Source organism: Ambystoma mexicanum, chromosome 8 (genome assembly GCF_040938575.1).
Source record: "Ambystoma mexicanum isolate Mex_15411 chromosome 8, UKY_AmexF1_1, whole genome shotgun sequence".
Taxonomy (NCBI): domain Eukaryota; kingdom Metazoa; phylum Chordata; class Amphibia; order Caudata; family Ambystomatidae; genus Ambystoma; species Ambystoma mexicanum.
In genome coordinates this window covers 1,619,639,731-1,619,660,227 of record NC_090929.1, presented here as the reverse complement: position 1 = coordinate 1,619,660,227, position 20,497 = coordinate 1,619,639,731, and the positions used below count along the sequence as shown (strand labels likewise).

Below are 20,497 nucleotides of genomic sequence, written 5' to 3'. Positions count from 1 at the left end.
AGTCAAACTCTCCTGGGGCAAAACAATCACGCGCATGATATCCCACGCGTTCAGCTGCTCCTAAAATATCCTAAAGTTGACCCATTCTACTAAAATTGTAGGATTCTGGACAAATTAGCACCAGCGTTTGATGTGTCCACAGAATTTGTCTTGATGTATTTCTAACTTCATAAGGTTATAAAAGTTGAGTAGGTCGTTTAATCAGTGTTTTACATTTTGTAGGACACCACCCCTTATTTGATGGTTCCCAGATACGTGTGGTGCCTTATAACAGCTTAGAGGTAGATGGAACGTAAAGAGGGGCACAGCCTGTGGGTGTTGTTTGAGAATTTACTCACCCATTCATCAACCAATGCCATGCTAAACCCAATACTAACACAGGGCATGGCATGGATGCTTGTTGCTGCATTGATGTGCACAGACCTTAAAATATAAGGTTTTCTGTAGTGTGTACTTTTTTGGTAATTTTTTAGTAATTTTGTGACTTGTCTAGCGCAGTGGTTAATTGTTGCTCCAGGATGTTGAAGTAAATTGTTAAGTTGACTGTGGTGTCTGTCAGAGAGGTGCTCAAGGAGTGTGGAGAGTTGTGTTGCTGTATCTGTGGGGTGTTAGTGTGGTGTTTGGAAAATGTAGTGTAGGCATTTCTCTTTGTTTTTTTAAAATACATTTAATTTATTCTTTTAACAGTTACACAAATAATCAAAATACAATAAATCGAACACAAAGTATAATAGTTATATGAATATATCTGAACAATCCAATTTATGAAGGAAAATAACTAAAACGAAAGAGGGTCAGAAGGTGAATAAACAAGCAGAAAAAGTGGAGATGAAACAAATGAAAAAAATGAGACGGGAATGAGTAAACATCTACATACTGGGGCAGCCGAGCACAGGATGCACACAACCTTAGAGTGTGATTGAGGGCAACTAAGCATAAAGGTCATTGAACACCCCCCAGATCAACTCATACCTATGATGTTGATCTTTAGCGTTGAAGGACACTTTCTCCCTCCTAGACAGTAGAGACAAATTATCTAGCCAATCATCAACACAGGGGGGCAGTACCACTTTTCTAGAATTTCAAAACATGTCTCATAGCAAGAATGAGTGCTCTATATCTCCAGAACAGTTTACCACTAGTCAATACAACATCTGAAGGAAATAAACCCAACAAACCAAGAAATGGATGCCTGAGTAGGGAAAGACCCAAGAGCAAATCTATTCTCTGGAAAACATCATCCCAGAAAAGCTGAATTTTCCCTACACAACCACAACATATCGAAGTGGGGCCCACATCACTCTTACAGTTCCGGCACACATCCTCATTACACAGCCTGCACAACTGCATCTTTCAAGGAGACCAATACAGGTAGTAATTAATTCTCTGCTGCCTATGCCGCAGTTCTAAATCAACTTTGCACTTAACCGGACCCCCACGTATGCGGTTCTACTCAATATCTGACAACAAACAACCTAAGTCTGATTTTCTCTATGTTTTACAGTCCATTATGCAACCTATGTTGTTTAGCTGCTGGAGTTGTGTGTTTAGCTGTGTTGTTAGGCTAGGGGATGCTGTGTCCGGTGGCACTATGCCATGCCTCAAATTCAGTGACCTCAGTATCCGGTCAGTTTCCTTGGACCTCCCTCTGACGGCCCATGGACACCTCAAAGAATCTCCAACTGTCGCGCCACTCAGTCTTACATGGGATTACGGTACAATGCAGCCAGATGTGCGCCACGAACTAGCAACTAGCAACTGAGAAACACAACCACGCACCACAATACAACCACAGAAGTACCATATTCAAAACATCATGTTTTTGGGCAATGCCACTGGTCCAATGGGCTTTAAAATCCACCATATGTCCCTAATTTCATATTAGTTCCCAAAAACATTCTTTGGAACAACGGGAATGGACCACGATAGAAGTACATTTATCTGCCCAGCCCACACAAAGTCTCTGATGTAAGCCCCTCCCCATTGCGCGTTACACCCTCTGCCGCTGGAGGTTTGGGCCCAGTTGTGCCACTGGTACTGCAGGTCATTATTTGTACTGAAAAATACAAATATTCACAATCTAGGATTACAAATAACACACAGGACATCTCAGCCAATTGCAGGTGGGTGGTTTTTGGGGTGGGTGGATTTTTTCACAGAGCTTATTTTACTGACTCTAGGTTGAAAGCATATAATGACCAAGGAAGGATTAGTTGTGCACCCTCAATAATTGTCTTTCCGGATTACGTTTCCTTGTGGATTTTGGAGGCCAAAAGCTGTATATATGTCTCATGCTTTGTGCGCATTTTAATGTCATGGTGACTATTCATTCTTATATTCCCAAAATGCACTTTGTTTTTATGTAAAGCAGCCAGCATCCTACATTCCGGGCCCCCACATTATTCGACAACTAGCTCTGCCCCTCATTTCAGGCCACGCCACTGATAATGTGCCCCATCGTCCCTTGCGTGCAATGGGGGGTAAGCGGGGAGGGTGGCGGAGGTAGTTCCCCCAGTAAATTTGTCTCCACTTCCAGCACTGACATTGACAGTTTTCATGGCTAACACGGCAACCTGATTTATCGCTTGCCACGTGATAATTGGCTGTTACTTTGCCCCTCTCAGTGGTATTCGGTTAGTCGGCCTCAGCCAGGGCTGGGACTCAGACCCTGAAATCTGTAGATTACATGTACATTTCTAAAGCAGGTCCTCCAGCCACTGAGCTATACATTGATAGCATGTACAATGCAGCTCTTCTCACCCCTTATAAATAAACATAAAGTGTGGTTCTTGCCATTCTAAATTGCTCGTAAATCAGCTCAGTGTGCTAACTCTCTGGCTGCAGAGAAGTGCGTGGAATAAAAGCCGGCGCCTCTAGAATAAGTGCCATTGAGATGGACCCGAGTATCATCTGTTATTCCAGCGTTTAGATACCCCGAGATTAAGTTTGTGGGTGCTGCGCTATACTAATTTAATTTATTAATCCATATATGCTGGATTATCCTGACCGATGCGCAGTTTCACAGGCTGAAGCACGGGGTCTTATTAAAAATGCTCTACAGTGATAGGTTTACCGCCAAACTAAGATTTTGGACAGACTAATCCCCTTGTGTCTTCGTGTCCCTCGGATACACACTTTTCGTAGCCGATGTTATTAATCCGACATTTTCGTAATTGCGGTGCCTACTGCGCATGCGCGGAGCCTGAGGCTTGCCCTGGAGGATCCTCATGGCCAGTGTGATTAGTGCTGGATTGCGATGGCTGACGTTCCTGGTCACCTGACACCAGGCCTCTGCGTAATCCCCAGGAAGATAATCGCCACAAATATATCTAGTTTAATCGCCTTTAGAGTGGACTGGGACTCGGAGGCCGGAGGAGAAGCTGTTGGGATTGCTGCCACTGTGGGACCTGGGAGCTGGCAGTGCGCGTGTCGCGTCCAGAGCCTCCACAATTGGTCTGGGAGCCCCTTCATGGCATAGGACCTATTGCTGAGCAGACATTCTTCGGTGGGCTTGTGGTGGATGGGATGTGTAGTTCCCGAGTTTGGTACAGGCAGTGGATGGGAAGCCCCTTATAGGAGTTGCAGAGGAGGCCACTTATTGGCCAATGGCTTGACTGTGGCCGAGCCTCTTCATTTGCCAGAACAAACTACGCCAATTATTGGACAGTGTCTTGTTCGTGGGCGGGCCTCTACACTTTTTGCCGAGAAGGTACCTGGAAGCCCTTTACAGGAGCAGCTGTTGTTGAGGCAACCCATTGGCCAACCTCTTGGTTATGGGCAAGGTGCAGAGTTTCCGGCATGTAGGGGCCGGAGAACCCATGACCAGAATTGCTGATGAGGCCGACCAGTGGTTAGCCTCTTCTCTCAGGGGAGGGAGACCCCTACCTTTCCTGATAGACTTGGGGACCCCCCACTGGAAGACTGTTGCTGAGTGGAATCGTTGCCTGGGAGAATGTTGCTAAGTGGAACCATTGCCAATCATTTCGGAGGAAGGGTTCGGCTCTTGAGTTTGTGACGTGTATCGCTGGACCTCCCATTGTCGGGGACAGGGACCCACGTGCAATACCACATGCTGTGATAGCAGAGAGTCCTTCGTTGGAGAGTTTGTGGAAACCGCTACAATATTCACAAGATTAAGAGTTAGAAATGGTTCTGGGATCTGGAGGGGCAAGTTTTGATGCTCTCTTGACTACCAGTGGAACCTGGAATAGGGGCAGAATGCAATAAACAAGAAAGAGTTTTCTTGAGAGAATCCAAAGGTTTCCTCGAACGTTGGACCAGTTTGCCCGGGAACCCCAGAGTAGTGGGGCCATGACATCATTCCCAGGCCTCAGCTTCCTGGGCCGGCTCTGCGGCTCCGGACGCAGCAAGGTGGTGTATTCCGGGAAGGCCAAGAGGCATCCGGGCTCCGTGAAGCGCATGTCCATCATCGAGGATGGCGCAATCTCTGAGGTCCTCTACCTCATCCCCAAGCGGTCCATGCTGCGGCAGATGCCTTACCTCAACCCCGCCGACTACTACCTGTGCGAGGGGGCCGTGGATGAGATGGGTAAGTGTGCCATGCAATTCCCATAGGACTATCACGGTGCCACCATGTCCCGAAACCCTGGATTATTGGGGTGCTCCTCTTTTATTTTTTAAGCCATAAGTAAGGTTTTTAATAAAGGCTCCCAGTTTTATGGTATTTATTTTTTCACCATTTCTATCTATATTTATCCATATTTATTTTTGGGTCATTTTATTGATATTTATTCCCATTTCTTATTTGTTATATTTAAAAAAGGTGTAACTAATCTTTTTCTTCATTGATTTACATGGAAAGCACATCAGCACTTGGATTATTATTATTATTATTATTATTATTATTATTATTATTATTATTATTATTACAGTATTTATTGAGCATGGACTTAGCTTTGAGAAGCAATGGAGTGCTTTACAGAGGTATACAACAGTCCAGATGCATAACAGAACTCTTTCTCTTTACAGAGGTAACAACAGAACAGATATACAGCAGGGGAAGGGAGGAGGATGCAGAGGGGCACAGAGGAAGGGGTACAGCTGTACAGGGTGGCAGGGGGGAGAGGAGCAGACAGCATCTAGCGAGTCAGGTGGCGGGAGGGGCGACGTGATGGCCTAGGTGTTGAGACAGAGAGATTCCTTGAAGAGGTGGGTCTGGAGTTCTTTTCTGAATTGTAGGAGCGTGGGGGCGAGTATGATGCTGACGGGGAGGAGGTTGCATAGTCTTGGGGCGTAGGCAGAGAAGTCTTGTTTTTTGCACTTGTATGCTTGTAAATGGACTATTGGTTTCTTGTATAAGTCAAGGCAGGTGTGTTGTTAGGTCTCGAAAAGATCTGGGGCTATGCTAATGTAAGGACTATCGGGACTCAGGCTAGCTAGCCTTTTGGTTCTATCCCCTGAGCTTCTATCCGGGGCTACAATGAAATGACCCAAGCTATAGCCCCTTCATCCCCCCCCACCGCTAGCAACGCCTCTGAGTCAAGGTCTTTCACCTTAAAACACACACGGCTCCTCCTGCTCTTGCAGCTGGCGTTGGCAACAAATCTGCAGTAATGTAAACAGATTAGAAAGGAAATGAACTGCTTTTCCAGCGTCTTGCATGTTATTTTGCACATCATTTGACATACGGTACAATGCATGATTGACAACTTAAAGATGCAATCAAAAGACATGCATTTTGGGAGGTTTCCCCCCATGTTTTACAGATAAACACTGAATGGAAACAAGGTGATTTCTGTCTGTATTTATTTCTAAAAATCAGTAAAAACAGAAAACAGTCGCCTTAATTGTAATATGATAATCTAGACCAATTCGTTTGATGAATGTGTGCTAAGACTACAGCTTCCAGAATGCATTAGGAGTTTAAGAGAGAACTAGTAATGGAAACATGGTGGTTCTGAGTCACAAAGAAGCTGCCCTTAGTAACACTGACCTGATTTTGACTTACTCTTGAAATAGACTGGGTGATTCACTTAGACGTTATCAGGAGTAACTGGAGAAGTGTAAATCAGGAGTAAGTTACTGCTATTGAATAGTATCTCTGTAGGAGTAACTTAGAATTACTACTGCTGACTTCCCTGTGACTCAGATCCCTGGAGCTCCATGACATACTTGTAATCACATTGGTGTGAAGTGCACTTATTCAAACTCGCAAGTGCTAAATCTAGAGAACGAATGTGTACCCTATTAGTCAGGGGTGTACTGCCACATTGGGGCTTGGGAGGGCGCCCTGGATGCTGCAGCCGTCTGTAGGCCTGTAGGGCTGGGGTCATCAGCCGCACATCTTCTAAGGCTATTCGCTTTTCCAGTTGTCAACTGCTTAGGTTAATTTACGTGTTGTTATGTTATAAGCATCTGCTATTCTTGATAAAATCACGACATTATTTTTTTTTAAACTATAGGAAGACATAATGGAGAGGAGGAAATGTATGGTTGCATGGAAAGGGAGCCTGCAAGTAGTAAGATCGAGTTTGTCTATGGAATGGTTGTTGCTTCTAGGCACTAGAGTGGGTTTAGTGATTTCCCTGCTGCTGGCACAGTAGGTGCCAGGTAGGGTGCCCTGGTACTGAAACTAGGCCTGCAAAACTGTGCTGGGTGACGGATAAATATAGTTACTGTATGTATTGATAGTAAACTAAATGTAGGTTACTGTCAATATATTTGATGCTAGAGTCTAACCAGATTTCTTAACTATGTTTCATGGCCTTGGTAAAACACGCATCCAAACGCCTGTGCCATAATGGGCAATATGTGGCAGCTGGGTTGTGCGACTCGCTTTAATGGATTTCCAGTTCTCTGAAAAGTGGGATTTTAACAAACTTAACACACAGAACTGGCCATTTTTGCAAAGAGAGCTACAGATGTGATCTGGACTCTAAAAGAGTTCGGATTGATACTTTGGGGAATTTTGAATGACCTCCCTGGTTGTAACACTCTGTGGCAGGGTGAGCTACGTCATATTGGCTCTAACACTCTGTGGCAGGGTGAGCTACGTCATATTGGCTCTAACACTCTGTGGCAGGATGAGCTACGTCATATTGGCTGTAACACTCTGTGGCAGGGTGAGCTACGTCATATTGGCTCTAACACTCTGCGGCAGGGTGAGCTACGTCATATTGGCTGTAACACACAGTGGCAGGGTGAGCTACGTCATATTAGCTGTAACTCTCTGTGGCAGGGTTAGCTACGTCATATTCGCTGGAACACTAACACTCTGTGGCAGGGAGAGCTAAATAATATTGGCTGTAACACTCTCTGGCAGGGTGAGTTACGTCATATTGGCTGTAACACTCTGTGGCAGGGTGAGCTACGTCATATTGGCTCTAACACTCTGTGGCAGGGTGAGCTACGTCATATTGGCTGTAACACACAGTGGCAGGGTGAGCTACGTCATATTGGCTGTAACACTCTGTGGCAGGGTGAGCTACATCATATTCGCTGGAACACTAACACTCTGTGGCAGGGTGAGCTAAATCATATTGGCTGTAACACTCTCTGGCAGGTTGAGCTACGTCATATTGGCTGTAACACTAACACTCTGTGGCAGGGTGAGGTACGTCATATTGGCTGTAACACTAACACTCTGTGGCAGGGTGAGCTACGTCATATAGACTGTAACGCTCTGTGGCAGGGTGAGCTACGTCATATTGGCTGTAACACTCTGTGGCAGGGTGAGCTACTTCATATTGGCTGTAACACTAACAGTTTGTGGCAGGGTGAGCTACGTCATATTGGCTGAAACACTCTGTGGCAGGGTGAGCTACGTCATATTGGCTGTAACACTAACACTCTGTGGCAAGGTGAGCTACGTCATATAGACTGTAACGCTCTGTGGCAGGGTGAGCTACGTCATATTGGCTGCAACACTCTGTGGCAGGGTGAGCTACATCATATTGGCTGTAACACTCTGTGGCAGGGTGAGCTATGCCATATTGTCTGTAACACTCTGTAGCAGGATGAGCTATGTCATATTGGCTGTAACACTCTGTGGCAGGGTGAGCTACTTCATATTGGCTGTAACACTAACAGTTTGTGGCAGGGTGAGCTACGTCATATTGGCTGTAACACTCTGTGACAGGGTGAGCTACGTAATATTGGCTCTAACACTTACACTCTTTGACAGGGTGAGCTACGTCATATTGGCTGTAACACTATGTGGCAGGGTGAGCTACGTCATATTGGCTGTAACACTAACACTCTGTGGCAGGGTGAGCTACGTCATATTGGCTGTAACACTAACACTCTGTGGCAGGGTGAGCTACGTCATGTTGGCTGTAACACTAACACTCTGTGGCAGGGTGAGCTACGTCATATTGGCTGTAAAACTATGTGGCAGGGTGAGCTACGTCATGTTGGCTGTAACACTCTGTGGCAGGGTGAGCTACGTCATATTGGCTGTAACACACAGTGGCAGGGCGAGCTACGTCATATTGGCTGTAACACTAACACTCTGTGGCAGGGTGAGCTATGTCATATTGGCTGTAACACTAACACTCTGTGGCAGGGTGAGCTACGTCATGTTGGCTGTAACACTAACACTCTGTGGCAGGGTGAGCTACGTCATATTGGCTGTAACACTATGTGGCAGGGTGAGCTACGTCATGTTGGCTGTAACACTCTGTGGCAGGGTGAGCTACGTCATATTGGGGCTCATGATTAGGGCGAAGGTGCTGGTAAAATGGCAGTGAAACGTTAGTACTTTCACTACTGCTGCTTTAACACCACTTTTCCACACCAATGTGTTTTGATTTAAGAGCTAAAGTGGAAGGTTTACCACCCAACATGCTCTGATTTACCGTGCCGGAATTAGAGCGCTCGGTAAATCTGAAGAAATCCCCATGGTGTGCCACTCGTCACCCGGCGGTAAATCCACGGGACCAAGTGATGGTAACAGTAGATGAGTTTCTCAGTAATTTCGACAAAATTACCATCAAACTCGTAATGAGGCTCATGGGCCTAATTATGAGTATGGCGGTCATTTGTGATTCTCACCCAAATTACCGCCAAACTGATTGCAAACTGTCTGTCTCTTTAACCAGTTTTTCACAGAAACGGTGCTGTATTATGCTGTTTATTGCACCATTTTAACCCATTATACAAAAAAGGTTCTCGAGGGAGAAACCCCTGGACCCTGCCTTGTTGGCAGAGGCCTTGCTATGGGGGGTCAGAGGGGTATAGCCCCGGGACTTTTGGTTGTAGCCCCGGATAGAATCTCAGGGTCAACAACCAGAAGGCTAGCTAGCCCCGAGTCCTAACAGTCCCGACATTACTGTAGACCCGGATCTTTTCCAGACCTAGCAACACTCCTGTTTGTCGGTTCAGGTTCGCTCGCTATGCTCAGTCGCTCTCGCGCATATTTGTGGGATAATATTTACGCCCCTCCATTTAAATAGTTGAACCAGCCGCTGCTGTCATTTTTGGACGTAAGGTGGAGGAGTCCCTTGCAGGTCTATGCTGGAGCTGACTCCTCCACTTCACCTCCACTCTTGGAATTCTCCATTGCAATGAAATTGGTGGTCATTCCATGAACGTAAATAAGAGGCAGTAAAACAACCACTGCCCAAAGATTTAGAGTACCACCAAATTTGTAATGGGCCCAAAGTATTTTAAATACTTCCAAATGTTGAGTTTTGATTGCATGGGACATTTACTCCAGAGGTACATAAGTACTTCATGGCATAAGTAAGGCATATATTAATCAATCCTGCACTTTCTAAGTACCCCAAGCAATAAATATTCCCCACCATCTCAACTTCTAAGTAGGTGGCACTATAAAAAAACAAAGCACGTTGCAGTTCAAAGGCGAGGCTTGGGGACAAGCGGATCATGAGGGCCACCAGAGTCAGCTCAATGGACAGTTCAAAGAGGCTGGTGACTAGATGCACTGCTCGGCGGGATCAGTTTCATGAAGTGCTTGAGGAGCTGTGGATCGTGAGAGCCACCAGGGTTGGTTCGGCGGCCGAGTAGATGGCAAAGCTGCTGGCAACTGGATGCACAGGTTTGGTCTGAGTGGTTTGATGCAGCGTCTGATGATCAGGCTTAAGAATCCATCATGGTCAGTTCGAGTGTCGATGACGATCGGCAGCGAAGATGCTGGTGGGGCGTGCGGCGGCACGAAGGCGGGAGATGCAACAAAGAGCTTGTAGTTGGAGCTGAGGCAATGCTGTGATCAGTTAGCATGGTCCAGAGGTGAACAGGTTTGAACATGCAGTTCCAGCTCAAAGAGCTTGGTGAGTGCCAAAGGCAGATACGGATGTCCTGTTGGTTTGGGATGTGGTGAACCCAGTTTATCTGGTTTGGTGCGAGGAAACACTGAGATCTGGGCTCGCTTGGCATTCCGGATGCTGGGAGACCCCCTCTGGGGCCTCTGGGACAAGTTCAGTCCTTGTTCTCAGGCTTCCAGCAAGGGAAGCTGGTACACAGCCCCAGGGGTCATTCACCGAGTTGAGGTCCTGCCAGCAGTGTGACTGGCACAGATGCAGGTCTTGAAGTAGTAGCAGGTTCCCCCCAATGTGCCACGGGCATGAGACAGAAACAGAGCTCACCTCTGCCTTAGACTCTCAGTCTCCACTTCACCAGAGCAGATCTCTGGGAAGTGAACTCTCCCAACACAGGTTCAATTAAATGTTTCTTTTTGGGGTTTGCTTCAAAGCGAATCTCAAAAGTGGTGGGAGACCCCATCTCTTAAAGGCAAAGGTCTTCAGGTGATTGGCCTAAAGTTGGCCTGCCCTAGAGGCCCAAGCCCTGCTATTCGAAGCAGTGGACTTTGCCATCTAACATTACATCCAAAGTGCTATGTGCTAAAGGTAGTGTGGGGACAGGAAGAAAGATAGATGCAGAGAGAAACAAGATGGTGGAACCTTCCTCCAATTGTCAAGAGCTACCTCTGTCTACAGTTACCCCTTCTCCTTCTCTTCTCAGTAGACTCAAAGCCCTGTAGAATTCCAGCACCCAGGTGTGAGGCTATTCCTATGTGAATGGGTGTACTCCTTGATTCCTGTTCCCAAGCCAGCTTCCTGTGGAGTAGCTGTCTTCTGTGGAGGGTGTTACCTGCCCCCACAAAAGAAACAAAGAAAGGCCATCCCCCATGGTTACAGTATTGCTAGCAGTAGCAGAGACAGCTTTGCCTGGGGAGGATACACATAGCCCTATTCCAGCTGGGCTCATAGGAATGACACATGTGTGATATTAGACTGTTGTGCCTGTAATAATCATGAAAGTTTACATCCACAATACCATAACTCAGGTATGGCTTATATTTAAAGATTTAGCTGCCACCAGGAGAGAAACTCATAATGGTAGGGTTGTGGTCCAGGGGTCTTAAATGCCATCCTTGCGCTGCAGGGTCCTGGCTGTCACTGCAGCTGTCAGGTGAGCAGCTCTGTCCTCTGGACAGGCTCTGTGCCACTGGAGAGCAGCCGCTGCAGATCAGGATACTGATCCAGCAGGTCCCAGGTCTACTCTATGCTTTTGGAATGGAGTTTGGGAGCAAGCAATCTGATTCAGAGATGGAATTTCTCGCTTCATTTTATTAATTAATAACAATAAAAAAGCCAGGGCTTCTACACCCTTGCAAGATGTCAATTCCTCATAGCTACAACTAGAACACTATCTGGTGTGGGGTTCTGTTGATCAGGGCGGGCAACGCGTAGGGAAGGGATCATGCAACTGGCCCAGTGCACCTTGCATTTGGTTAATAAATATGTTTGAGGTACATGAAGACTTAGGGCCTGATTTGCAAAGTGTTTTTCAATGAGGTTTTTCTATTGAAAAACACTTTTGTAAATCAGACCCTTAATGATTTGACCAGAATCACATATTTGTTTGTCTGGTCAAGTACCGAAACCAGAATTAAAACCCAGGTTTAACGATCCCAATTTAGCCCCTTGGCCATATCGGCTCCAAAGTGTTCCATACTTTATTGCGAGAAATCAAAACGCGAAAGTATGGGTAATAAAATTACTCACACCCCACAACGCCCAGAAAAGTTTCCCTTACTCAGTCTTTTTGATTTCACATTTTTATGGTGAGTAAATCATAAGTACTGTGGGATACCATTTTTTGGGTCAACTTGCCTTAGGGTTCTCTGCCACCAACCCATCATAATAAAACTCCCCATGGAATGCTCGGCTTTTTTGCAGTGGTTTGAGTTTGAGTTTCATACATGTATTTTGAGAAATGAAAATTGCCAGCATGCATCTGTTTTATGCACACATCTGTCGAAGAAACCCCCCCAATGGGCTGTTCATGTGTCTGAGGCGCTCTACAAGTGAACAAGTGTTCGGGGGAGAAGCGGAGTAAAAAGGGAGTTCAGGGCGGTCTATGAGACTGTTGGGAAGTTAGGTGTGCCAGGAAGCCACGCATCCTGCCCCGGCTTCCTCTTCACTCGATATCGATGATACTGGAGACTATGGGCCTGATCCAAATGGCATTTTCCAATGGGATTCTGCCAATATAAACACTCTGTGAATCAGGCCCTATTATTTGCTGGGAACCCCCCAAACCCACCCTGGGTAACATGGCATTTCTTTATTGCAATATGTGGATGTCACTGACATTTTTCATCGATACAGAAGAGTATATTCGAGGCGTTAAGTAAATAATACAACAAAAATAACTTGGAATTCAATTGTTCTAACAGTAGGGCAAAGGAGAGGGCCTGTCATTTTGATGCAGGGGAGACAGGGTAGCAAATGGTATATGTGACAAACCTGAAGGTGTCTCACCAGCTAGTTCCCGGGGATCTATCATCAAGTGGCCAGGACACACCCATCGCTTTTGGATCCAGTTCCTGGGGGTCGACCAGTGCGGGAGGATCAGCTGGATGAGGGGTTTTCGGGGAGTGGAAGTGGGACACTGAAGGGTGAGACATGGTATCCCCTTCCTGATAACACCTTTTCCCCATCCTACCATGTAGTATACCTAGGAAATCAACCCCCTTCCTCGATACAGACACTTTCTCACGGACAGCCCACCGTGAGCAACAATGGACTAACACCAGAGCCATGTACCTGACACCATGGTCAGGCAAGATCAGGCAATAACGGATCATTACACACACCTGACTTCCATGACACGTCCCCACATGGATACAAGGCGGAGGGAGCACACAAGCACACTCTGAGCGAGGCAAAAAACACCAGGAGACAGCAGTTCCAAGATGCTAGTTTAATACAAGGAGAACTACGATGAGACCAGAGAGGGTCGCAAGAAGGAAAGTGTCCTTAAGACCATTACTTTCGTGAACCTTGGAAAGTAAAAAATCAAAGACCAGGAACGAAGGCTGATCAAACCTCTACAGTGTGTCGGAGGTACCCGAGGCTCTCCCGTGTCGATGACCCAGGCGGGGAGGAGCGATTGCCACCCTGGCTACTACAACAAAGCGGCGTCAGAGAGGACAGCACAGCCAGTGAGTCGGAGAGACTGATATCAGACCAGCTTGTGTTTCGAACCAATGTTGCAAGCAGCAACTTTGTATAAAGAGTACTTTGTTAGAGGTGTTTGCGATGAGCGACACACATATAATTGAAAGCTATCAAGACTGATTACACTTTTGGAAGGTAAAGCAAAGATACCATATACATAGTGGTCCGACGCCACGTGGGTGCTCATTCAAACGTCTCTGTTAGGTATTCAACTGATGCTTTATGTGAAGAAAGGAAAATTGAGATCATAGTGGTCATACAACGGTCAAGATAAACCCTCTGTACATTCGAAAATCTTCGATCGTGCAAAGTGCATCGGCATTGGTACGAGCCAGGCTGAGGGAGACTAATTGATGTGGAAAAGGATCTGAGCCCAGCTGAGGGGGATCCAGGGTGAACCGTGAGTCACCCAAGTAAGAATGCTATGATATTTTGGTGAAAGGGATCAGAGCCCGGAAGAGGGGCATCCAGAGTGAACACCCTTTATGTGGATACCAGTGCAAGGAAAAGAACATTTGTTTTGTACAGCAGGCCCTTTGAGTCAAGTGACTTGCTAGAGGTAAAGAGGCCTGGACACTGAAGCCCTGGACTTGTGGAAAATGTAACAGTATCCTCGTGCCACAGAAGCCAGAGTGTGTGCTTTGCTAGAGTACGCCGCCTTGTCCTGTGGTGAAAACGTGGGAAAGGGAGGCCAACGGCACGACTATCCTCACTTATCATTTTGTGAACACTTCTTTCTTTTTCATGAACTTCACCCCCACACTATTTGTAACTTAGTAGTAAGGCTTGGCAATAGGTTTTTTAGTATAGACCCTTTTATTTTGACAAGACACCACTAGGACTGCCTTATTTATTATTTAATGGTTGTGGCTTGCTTCCATCTTTAGATTTAGGTTAAGAGAGGCCGTTTATCACACCTCTGCAAAGGTTCAATAAACACCCTTGAACTGTGGTCACTTGTGTCTGTCTTACTATTGCCACAATGCGTTCCTTAAATATATAAGATTTCAATACAGTGGGGTAAAGTTTTCGGCCATAACAGAAAGTGACATATCAAAGAAAATGGATGTGGCCACTTAGTGCTGGTGGGGGTTCAGTATGTTCCCAGAATAGCTTTAAAAGGTTTTTAATCTTAAGGTGTTGTACACCGCGCTCTCTGATAGCGGGGTATCGTTACCCACACAGTACTATTCAGGGCAGAATGTATTTTTTAAGGGAAATTCCAGTAAAAATCAGGATGCGCTGGAGGGATGATGTGGTTTGACCTTTTGTTTCCACCTTTGTTTTATTTGTTTTGGGGGTGGGTGGCTATCCCCTCCTCTTATACACTATATATTTGAAATGCTACCTTTCCCTTTAAACTGTTAATATTCCCCAAAGGTGGCAGCTTAACTCGACAGAGTAAACCCCAAGGCTTGCAATGAGCAAGAATATAAATACCTCAGGATAAAAGATAAGAATCGTCACTTATCCCAACTTTTGAAATATCTCCTACCCCAAAAAATGGTGTGATTGTGAGGAAACACATTCTCATCCTTATGACTCAAAATCAACAACCATGTGTTATTAAATATTAATGTGCAAAGTCCCAATTGCATCCTCCCGTCCTCTCACCCGCTCCAGCACTTCCTGGTATGTGTAATGTGGACTCCATTGGACCAACACAGTACACTGTAGTGTGTACAGCCTGCACTGTCTGAGAAGCTCCAGCTGCAATAAATCTTCTCTGGAAAGTGCCCGCTGTCAAAAAATATCAATACAATTAGAAATGCTGTAGATAAGTGTAAAATTAAGTCGCTCCATAATTGCGGAATGTATTGAGAGCAGGCACATTAGTTAAATGCCCCAGCTCCAGATGCAGGAACAGGAAGTGATACCCCCACAGATGTGAGCATGCCCCATGTTTTTTTAATGTCATGTCGTCTTGGTAGCGTGGGCCGCACCCAGGCTGGTTCAATGCGCCATGGAGGAGCAGAAGAGGGAACACGAGCGGGAAGGTATGAACGGACGCCTTTGAAAATTGGGATGGAAAAAACTGAGAATAAAGGAAGTGAGCATTTTTAGGATTTAAAAAATGTAAATGAAAAGGAGCATGCACAGTAGGTAATAATGTGTGTTTAGAAAAGTCGTTGATAGTGTAGTATCCCAAATAATAAATAAATGCAGGAGAAAATTGGTCAGGATTGGGAAAGTTGCCCGGAAGAGATGTGAGCACCTGGGCTATGGAAATGACTGGCCACGGCCAGGTGAAATGTACTACTATTGCAAAAAAAGATATGACGAATGGTTAAAAAATAAAGTGGTTACACCTGATAAGTGTTGTCTCCATGGAAGACTTGGAAGACCCCTTACTAGTTTGTCATACTGTCATACTTGAATACTGTTACTGCGGGTATGAAATACAGGAAATGTGCATTCTTGTGGTGTTTAGCATCCATTCCAAGGGCTGGAACGGGTGGTAACTGCCCAGCAACCCGAGTTGCAGGGCACCGGGACTTTACCACCTGTTCCAGCCCTTGGAGCGGCTGCTTAACACCATTAGCACCCGTCCCAAAGGCTGGGAGGGGGCTAATTAAAAGAGTTTTTGTTCCGTGAACGGGACACCTCACAGCGTCCCGTTCGCAGAAGGAAAATACCATTCAAAGATGGCCACCATGGAAAGGGAAGAGGTGCTCTTCCCTTTGCAATGTGGCCGTCGGAAGCTCAGTGGAAGGAGTGGTTGCGGTGGCGGTACTCACCGCTGCTGAAATGAGGTAAGTGAAGGGTTGCTGGGGGAAGGAAATGATAAAACCAAACAATGAAAAAAGGGACAGAGGGTGGGGTGAAGATGGCGGCAAGGGGAGCCAGCTGTTAGGAGGCTTAGAACACAGGCCGAGATCACCCGATTCAGCCCACAGTCTTAGCTACCTGATTGACTAGCTCCCCCCAACAGGGTGCTGATGCAAGTTATTCTTCTTTATAATTATTGTTCTTTTATAACGTGCTTAATACCAGCGAGTGGTTTCTCAGCGCTTGATCAGGATTCGAACCTGTGTAGCTCTGCTTTCAGAGGCGGATCTAACGGTCGCCAGGCAGACCAATGGCGACCGGACCCCTCTGCCAGGCCCCGCCCCTTTCACGCAGCAGAGGGCCCTTTGCAGCTCAGGGCCCTTTCTGTTGGACGTCTTGGACGTCACTCCAGAGTCCAGTCTCCTTTCTTTTTCCCTTCCAATCCTGGGCCAGTGTAGGTAGTGGTACCTGAGAGACGACCGTGACGTAGACACGTCTCGTGACGTCCCTACACTGGCCCAGGATTGGAAGGGAGGAAGAAAGGAGACCGTTAGATCCGCCTCTGTTTCAGGTGACTCAGTGTTATGTGCCAGTGTGGTGGTGCCACGAGGAAGGAGTCGCCAATAGCCATTGCTCAGGCCTAGCTGCAGAAGAGAAGGTGCTGCTGCTGCTCGAGTCGAGGGAGGCTGTCGTGTTTGCTGTCTGCTGCTGCTTACTAAAACAGGTAAGCTTGGCTATTGTCGGGGTGGGTGCTGGATGGTGTTTTTTATTTCCAATTATGGAGCATTTCCATTAAGAAGCATTTGTAGCTTTTCAGTGAACATTTAGCGCCCGATTCACAGAACATTTTCCAATGGGATTTAATCATTGTAAAATGCTTCTGTGAATCAGGCCCTTAGTTTTTCAGCTCCCTGCTGGTTGGCCGTCTCGTGTTAATCAGTGTCTATTAACGCCTGGGTGTATTTATTTCCTTTAAATGTGCACTTTGTGGCACTTGCATTACAAACTTCCTTTTCTGCAGCCCTTCAAGCCATCACTTGCAGGTGACGGCCTGAAGGGCTCCAGCAAAAGATACTTGGAATGTGAGCACTGCAAAGCGCACCTTTAAAGTCCCAAAACGAAAATAATGTAGAAGGGAATCTATTACCGTATTATAAGGCTGCTGACGGGTAACATGTGAGCAGTTGCTGGGGGCACCCTGAGGCTCGAGGCCCCTTTCGTTTGAAAAGGTTGAAAGGCTGGACGCCGTATAAGTCTATACAATAACACGAATTTGGACATTTACATAGCACTTAATGCCGGATAGCTGCACTTTCTAAGTACGGTAATAATCAGTGTCACTGGCTGGAGGGAGGGGTAAGGAGTGGAAGGGGAGACGGGTTGAGAGGGAGGAGAGATGACTATTTTTTATGTCGTCAGTGCTTCCATAACTAAAGAGTGTGTAACTGTGTTTTCGTTTCGTTTTAAATTCATTGTAGAGTTTAGGCTGATGTGTCCTGAACTGCCCGCCTCCTTGACGGTTTGTCTTTGCTGAGTCTCGACACAGCTACTGCTGGGGGGATCAAATGGGACACGCAGGTCGTTGGCCTCTTTATTGATGGAAGTGTGCAGCTGCAGCCACCGTGCGCATTCCGTACTTGGCCTCTTTGTGTGGGGGAATTTCCGAATTAGAGGGTTTCGGTGGGTGATGCTTAGGTATGGGGCTTGCCCAGGTGTTAAAAGCAGTGCAGTCAGTGCCCATCCCGTGATTGTTCTTTATTCTCTGGGGGCGCTGGGAGAAGTCTAGCCTCTCTGCTCACTCAGTGCTCGGCCATAGGGCCTCCCACCCATTCGCTGCTTGGCCTCTCGTTGCCTCTCCCCTGGGGTGGTGAACTCTGGAAGGCCTCAGCAGTCAGTTTTGTGATTCGTTGTCAAATTTGTAATGCATGCCCTGGGCTGGATGTAGCGACAGCTGCCTGTTTGATATGCTGGGTGGCCAGGCCTTGGCTGGGGAAAGTACATCTATAGAGTGGTCTTATGGTAATTGCGGCCCTGATTCAGAGGCGGATCCAACGGTCACTAGGCACAGGGACCGTCCCTGGCACAGTGAGTCAGAGGCTCTGGGCCCAGCTCAGAGGGGGAGTTCATGGACCGCAGTAGTGCGATGCCACCAGGGGCCCACCTCGTTGCCTCTGTGTCTCTCTATCTGTGTTTGTTTCTATGTCTTTCTTTCTCGTCCTGTCCGCCTTCTTCTCCCTTCCCCTCCATCTCGTTCATCTGTTTCTCTACAATCCTCTCACCTGAATTCTTCTCTCACTCCATCGCCCTTCCCCTTTACCCACGACTTCCTCTTCCATCCTATGTTCTGTCTTTCTTTCTCTTAACTCACTTTATATAATCTTTCTCACTCCCTCTCCTAGACTCCCTGTTTTTCCTTATTCCTTTCTCTGTCGTTCTCATGACTCCATCCCACTTCTCACTTGCCCCTCTTGTTCCTCTTTCTCATTGCCCTTCTCTGGCACCCATCATTACCTCTCTCGCCTTTCATCGTATTCCCCTCATCCCCCCTCCCATCCGCCTCAAAAGCACTCTTTGTCCCCCTTTGTTTTTCTTTTTCTTTCCACCTAGCTTGCTCTCTTTCACTCCTCGCTCCACAGCCCCCTCCCCTTTCTTCCCCCACGGATCTTGAACCAATCTGATTCGAAATGATTGGCACAAGACAAGCAATGCCATACCTGTTATACCTAGAACACATCTCCCCTTTCTTCCACCATGGATCTTGCACCAATATGCTGTCTATCCGGTTTGAAATGATTGGCACAAGAAAAGCAATGCCACGCCTGATATAAGTAGAACACATTTCACGTATATATCTGTTGCAAAGAGCTAGAAGCTCAGAGGCTACAACCAAAAGGCTAGGTAGCCTCGAGTCCAGACAGTCCCGACATTAGCATAGCCCGGATCTTTTCCAAATCTACCAACACCCCTGTCTGAAAGGGTGGACTTGTGGGGATAGATGGGCCTCTGTGAAACGTGACTATTTAGGGATCAAACACGTGACTCGCCACCCTAACTTGCTGTTCAGATTCAATGGGTGTACACGGGCATCATGCGCATGGTGCAGCAGTTGCTACCCTGGGTTGCTGCTTGTCAACCCCTCACCCCCCAATGATCCAACTAGACTTCTTAGAGCCATTTTTCTAGGAAATTGTGTGCTCTTAAAAAGCTTTAAGTAATTCTCTTTCGTCCTTAGCATTGAAACATGTTAATTTCCAACATTAGCTTCAGGCTTCATCCTCCAATATTACCATTGATAGCAAAGCCTGCTGAGGAGGCCCAGCTAGACCGACCCCTAGGTAACTTCATAAAAAATAGCTTTTGTCCCTAAAGTTTGCCATTGTGCACTTGTTACCACAATTAACTCCGCCCACCCAAAGCTCCGCCTCCATGACCCGCCCACCTAGGGCCCTGTGTCAGGTGCTGCCCACGGGGCCCTTTGCCTTAAATCTGCCACTGTCTGCTTTGCCTTGTTTTCAAGACAAACGCATTACCCCTGAGCTATCCTTGCTCAATTGTATGTGGCAATTCCGCATTAACCCTTTTACCTTTATTTTTAATGGAAAATGTACATCCATGCAGGAGTAGGCAATTTGTGCATGCATGGGTTCATGACAGCCTTCACCTGGCAGAGCGGTTAAACCGGCAGTATCGGGAAATACTACCGTTTTCCCAGTTTCCGCCATGCTTGCAACGAGGCCCATGATGTTGGACTTTACTTTCAAGCGTGTACATTTCTGCACAGAGAGAAGAGCCCTGGCAGAAACCCCTTCTGAAAGAAAGTGTTCCCCGCATGTTCTCTCCCCTGCTTGTTTGTAGATCCCTTGCTGCCTAATTGCCAGCCCTTCCCCTCCCCTGTTGTTAGCTCCTCCCTTCCTCGCATCTCTGCTTCCCTCGCCATGTTCGTTCCGCATGACTTGTAAAGCTCTCTCCCTCGTCCCAAAGCTTTGCCAGCGCTCAATAAACACCCTAACATATAGAATAAGAGGGGGCCTAGACTTGGACTTCCGGTTTCTACCAGGATGGGGAGAAAAGAGATGCTACTTTGCTTCAGCATTCTGCATCCCGGGTGCTTTCTTCAGGTCACGGGGCACAAGGAAGCCTACCCCTAGTGCTTGGTAAAACCACTCCTTACAGACTATTGGATGCATGGCTGCGAATGTAAACATTAAGTATGACGTTACGTAACTGTGCAATATATCCTACGTCCTTCTCAGCACGAAGAAACTATAAAACAGGCGATCACT

At 46.7% G+C, this 20,497-nt stretch overlaps 1 protein-coding gene across 19 annotated transcripts in view; it reads left to right on the top strand.

Moving 5' to 3' along the window:
* ABLIM1 (actin binding LIM protein 1) overlaps positions 1-20,497 on the top strand; it is a 1,283,500-nt gene that overhangs the window by 365,853 nt on the left and 897,150 nt on the right. For 16 of the 19 annotated variants that reach the window (XM_069611893.1, XM_069611883.1, XM_069611888.1 and 13 more), the window contains exon 1: positions 3,358-4,549. The exons of the other annotated variants lie outside the window; for them this stretch is intronic. In XM_069611893.1, coding sequence (XP_069467994.1) covers positions 4,312-4,549 — 238 coding nt within the window. In that variant the 5' untranslated portion in view covers positions 3,358-4,311. Of the gene's footprint in view, positions 1-3,357; positions 4,550-20,497 lie in introns of those variants that run through there. 19 annotated transcript variants of the gene reach the window in all.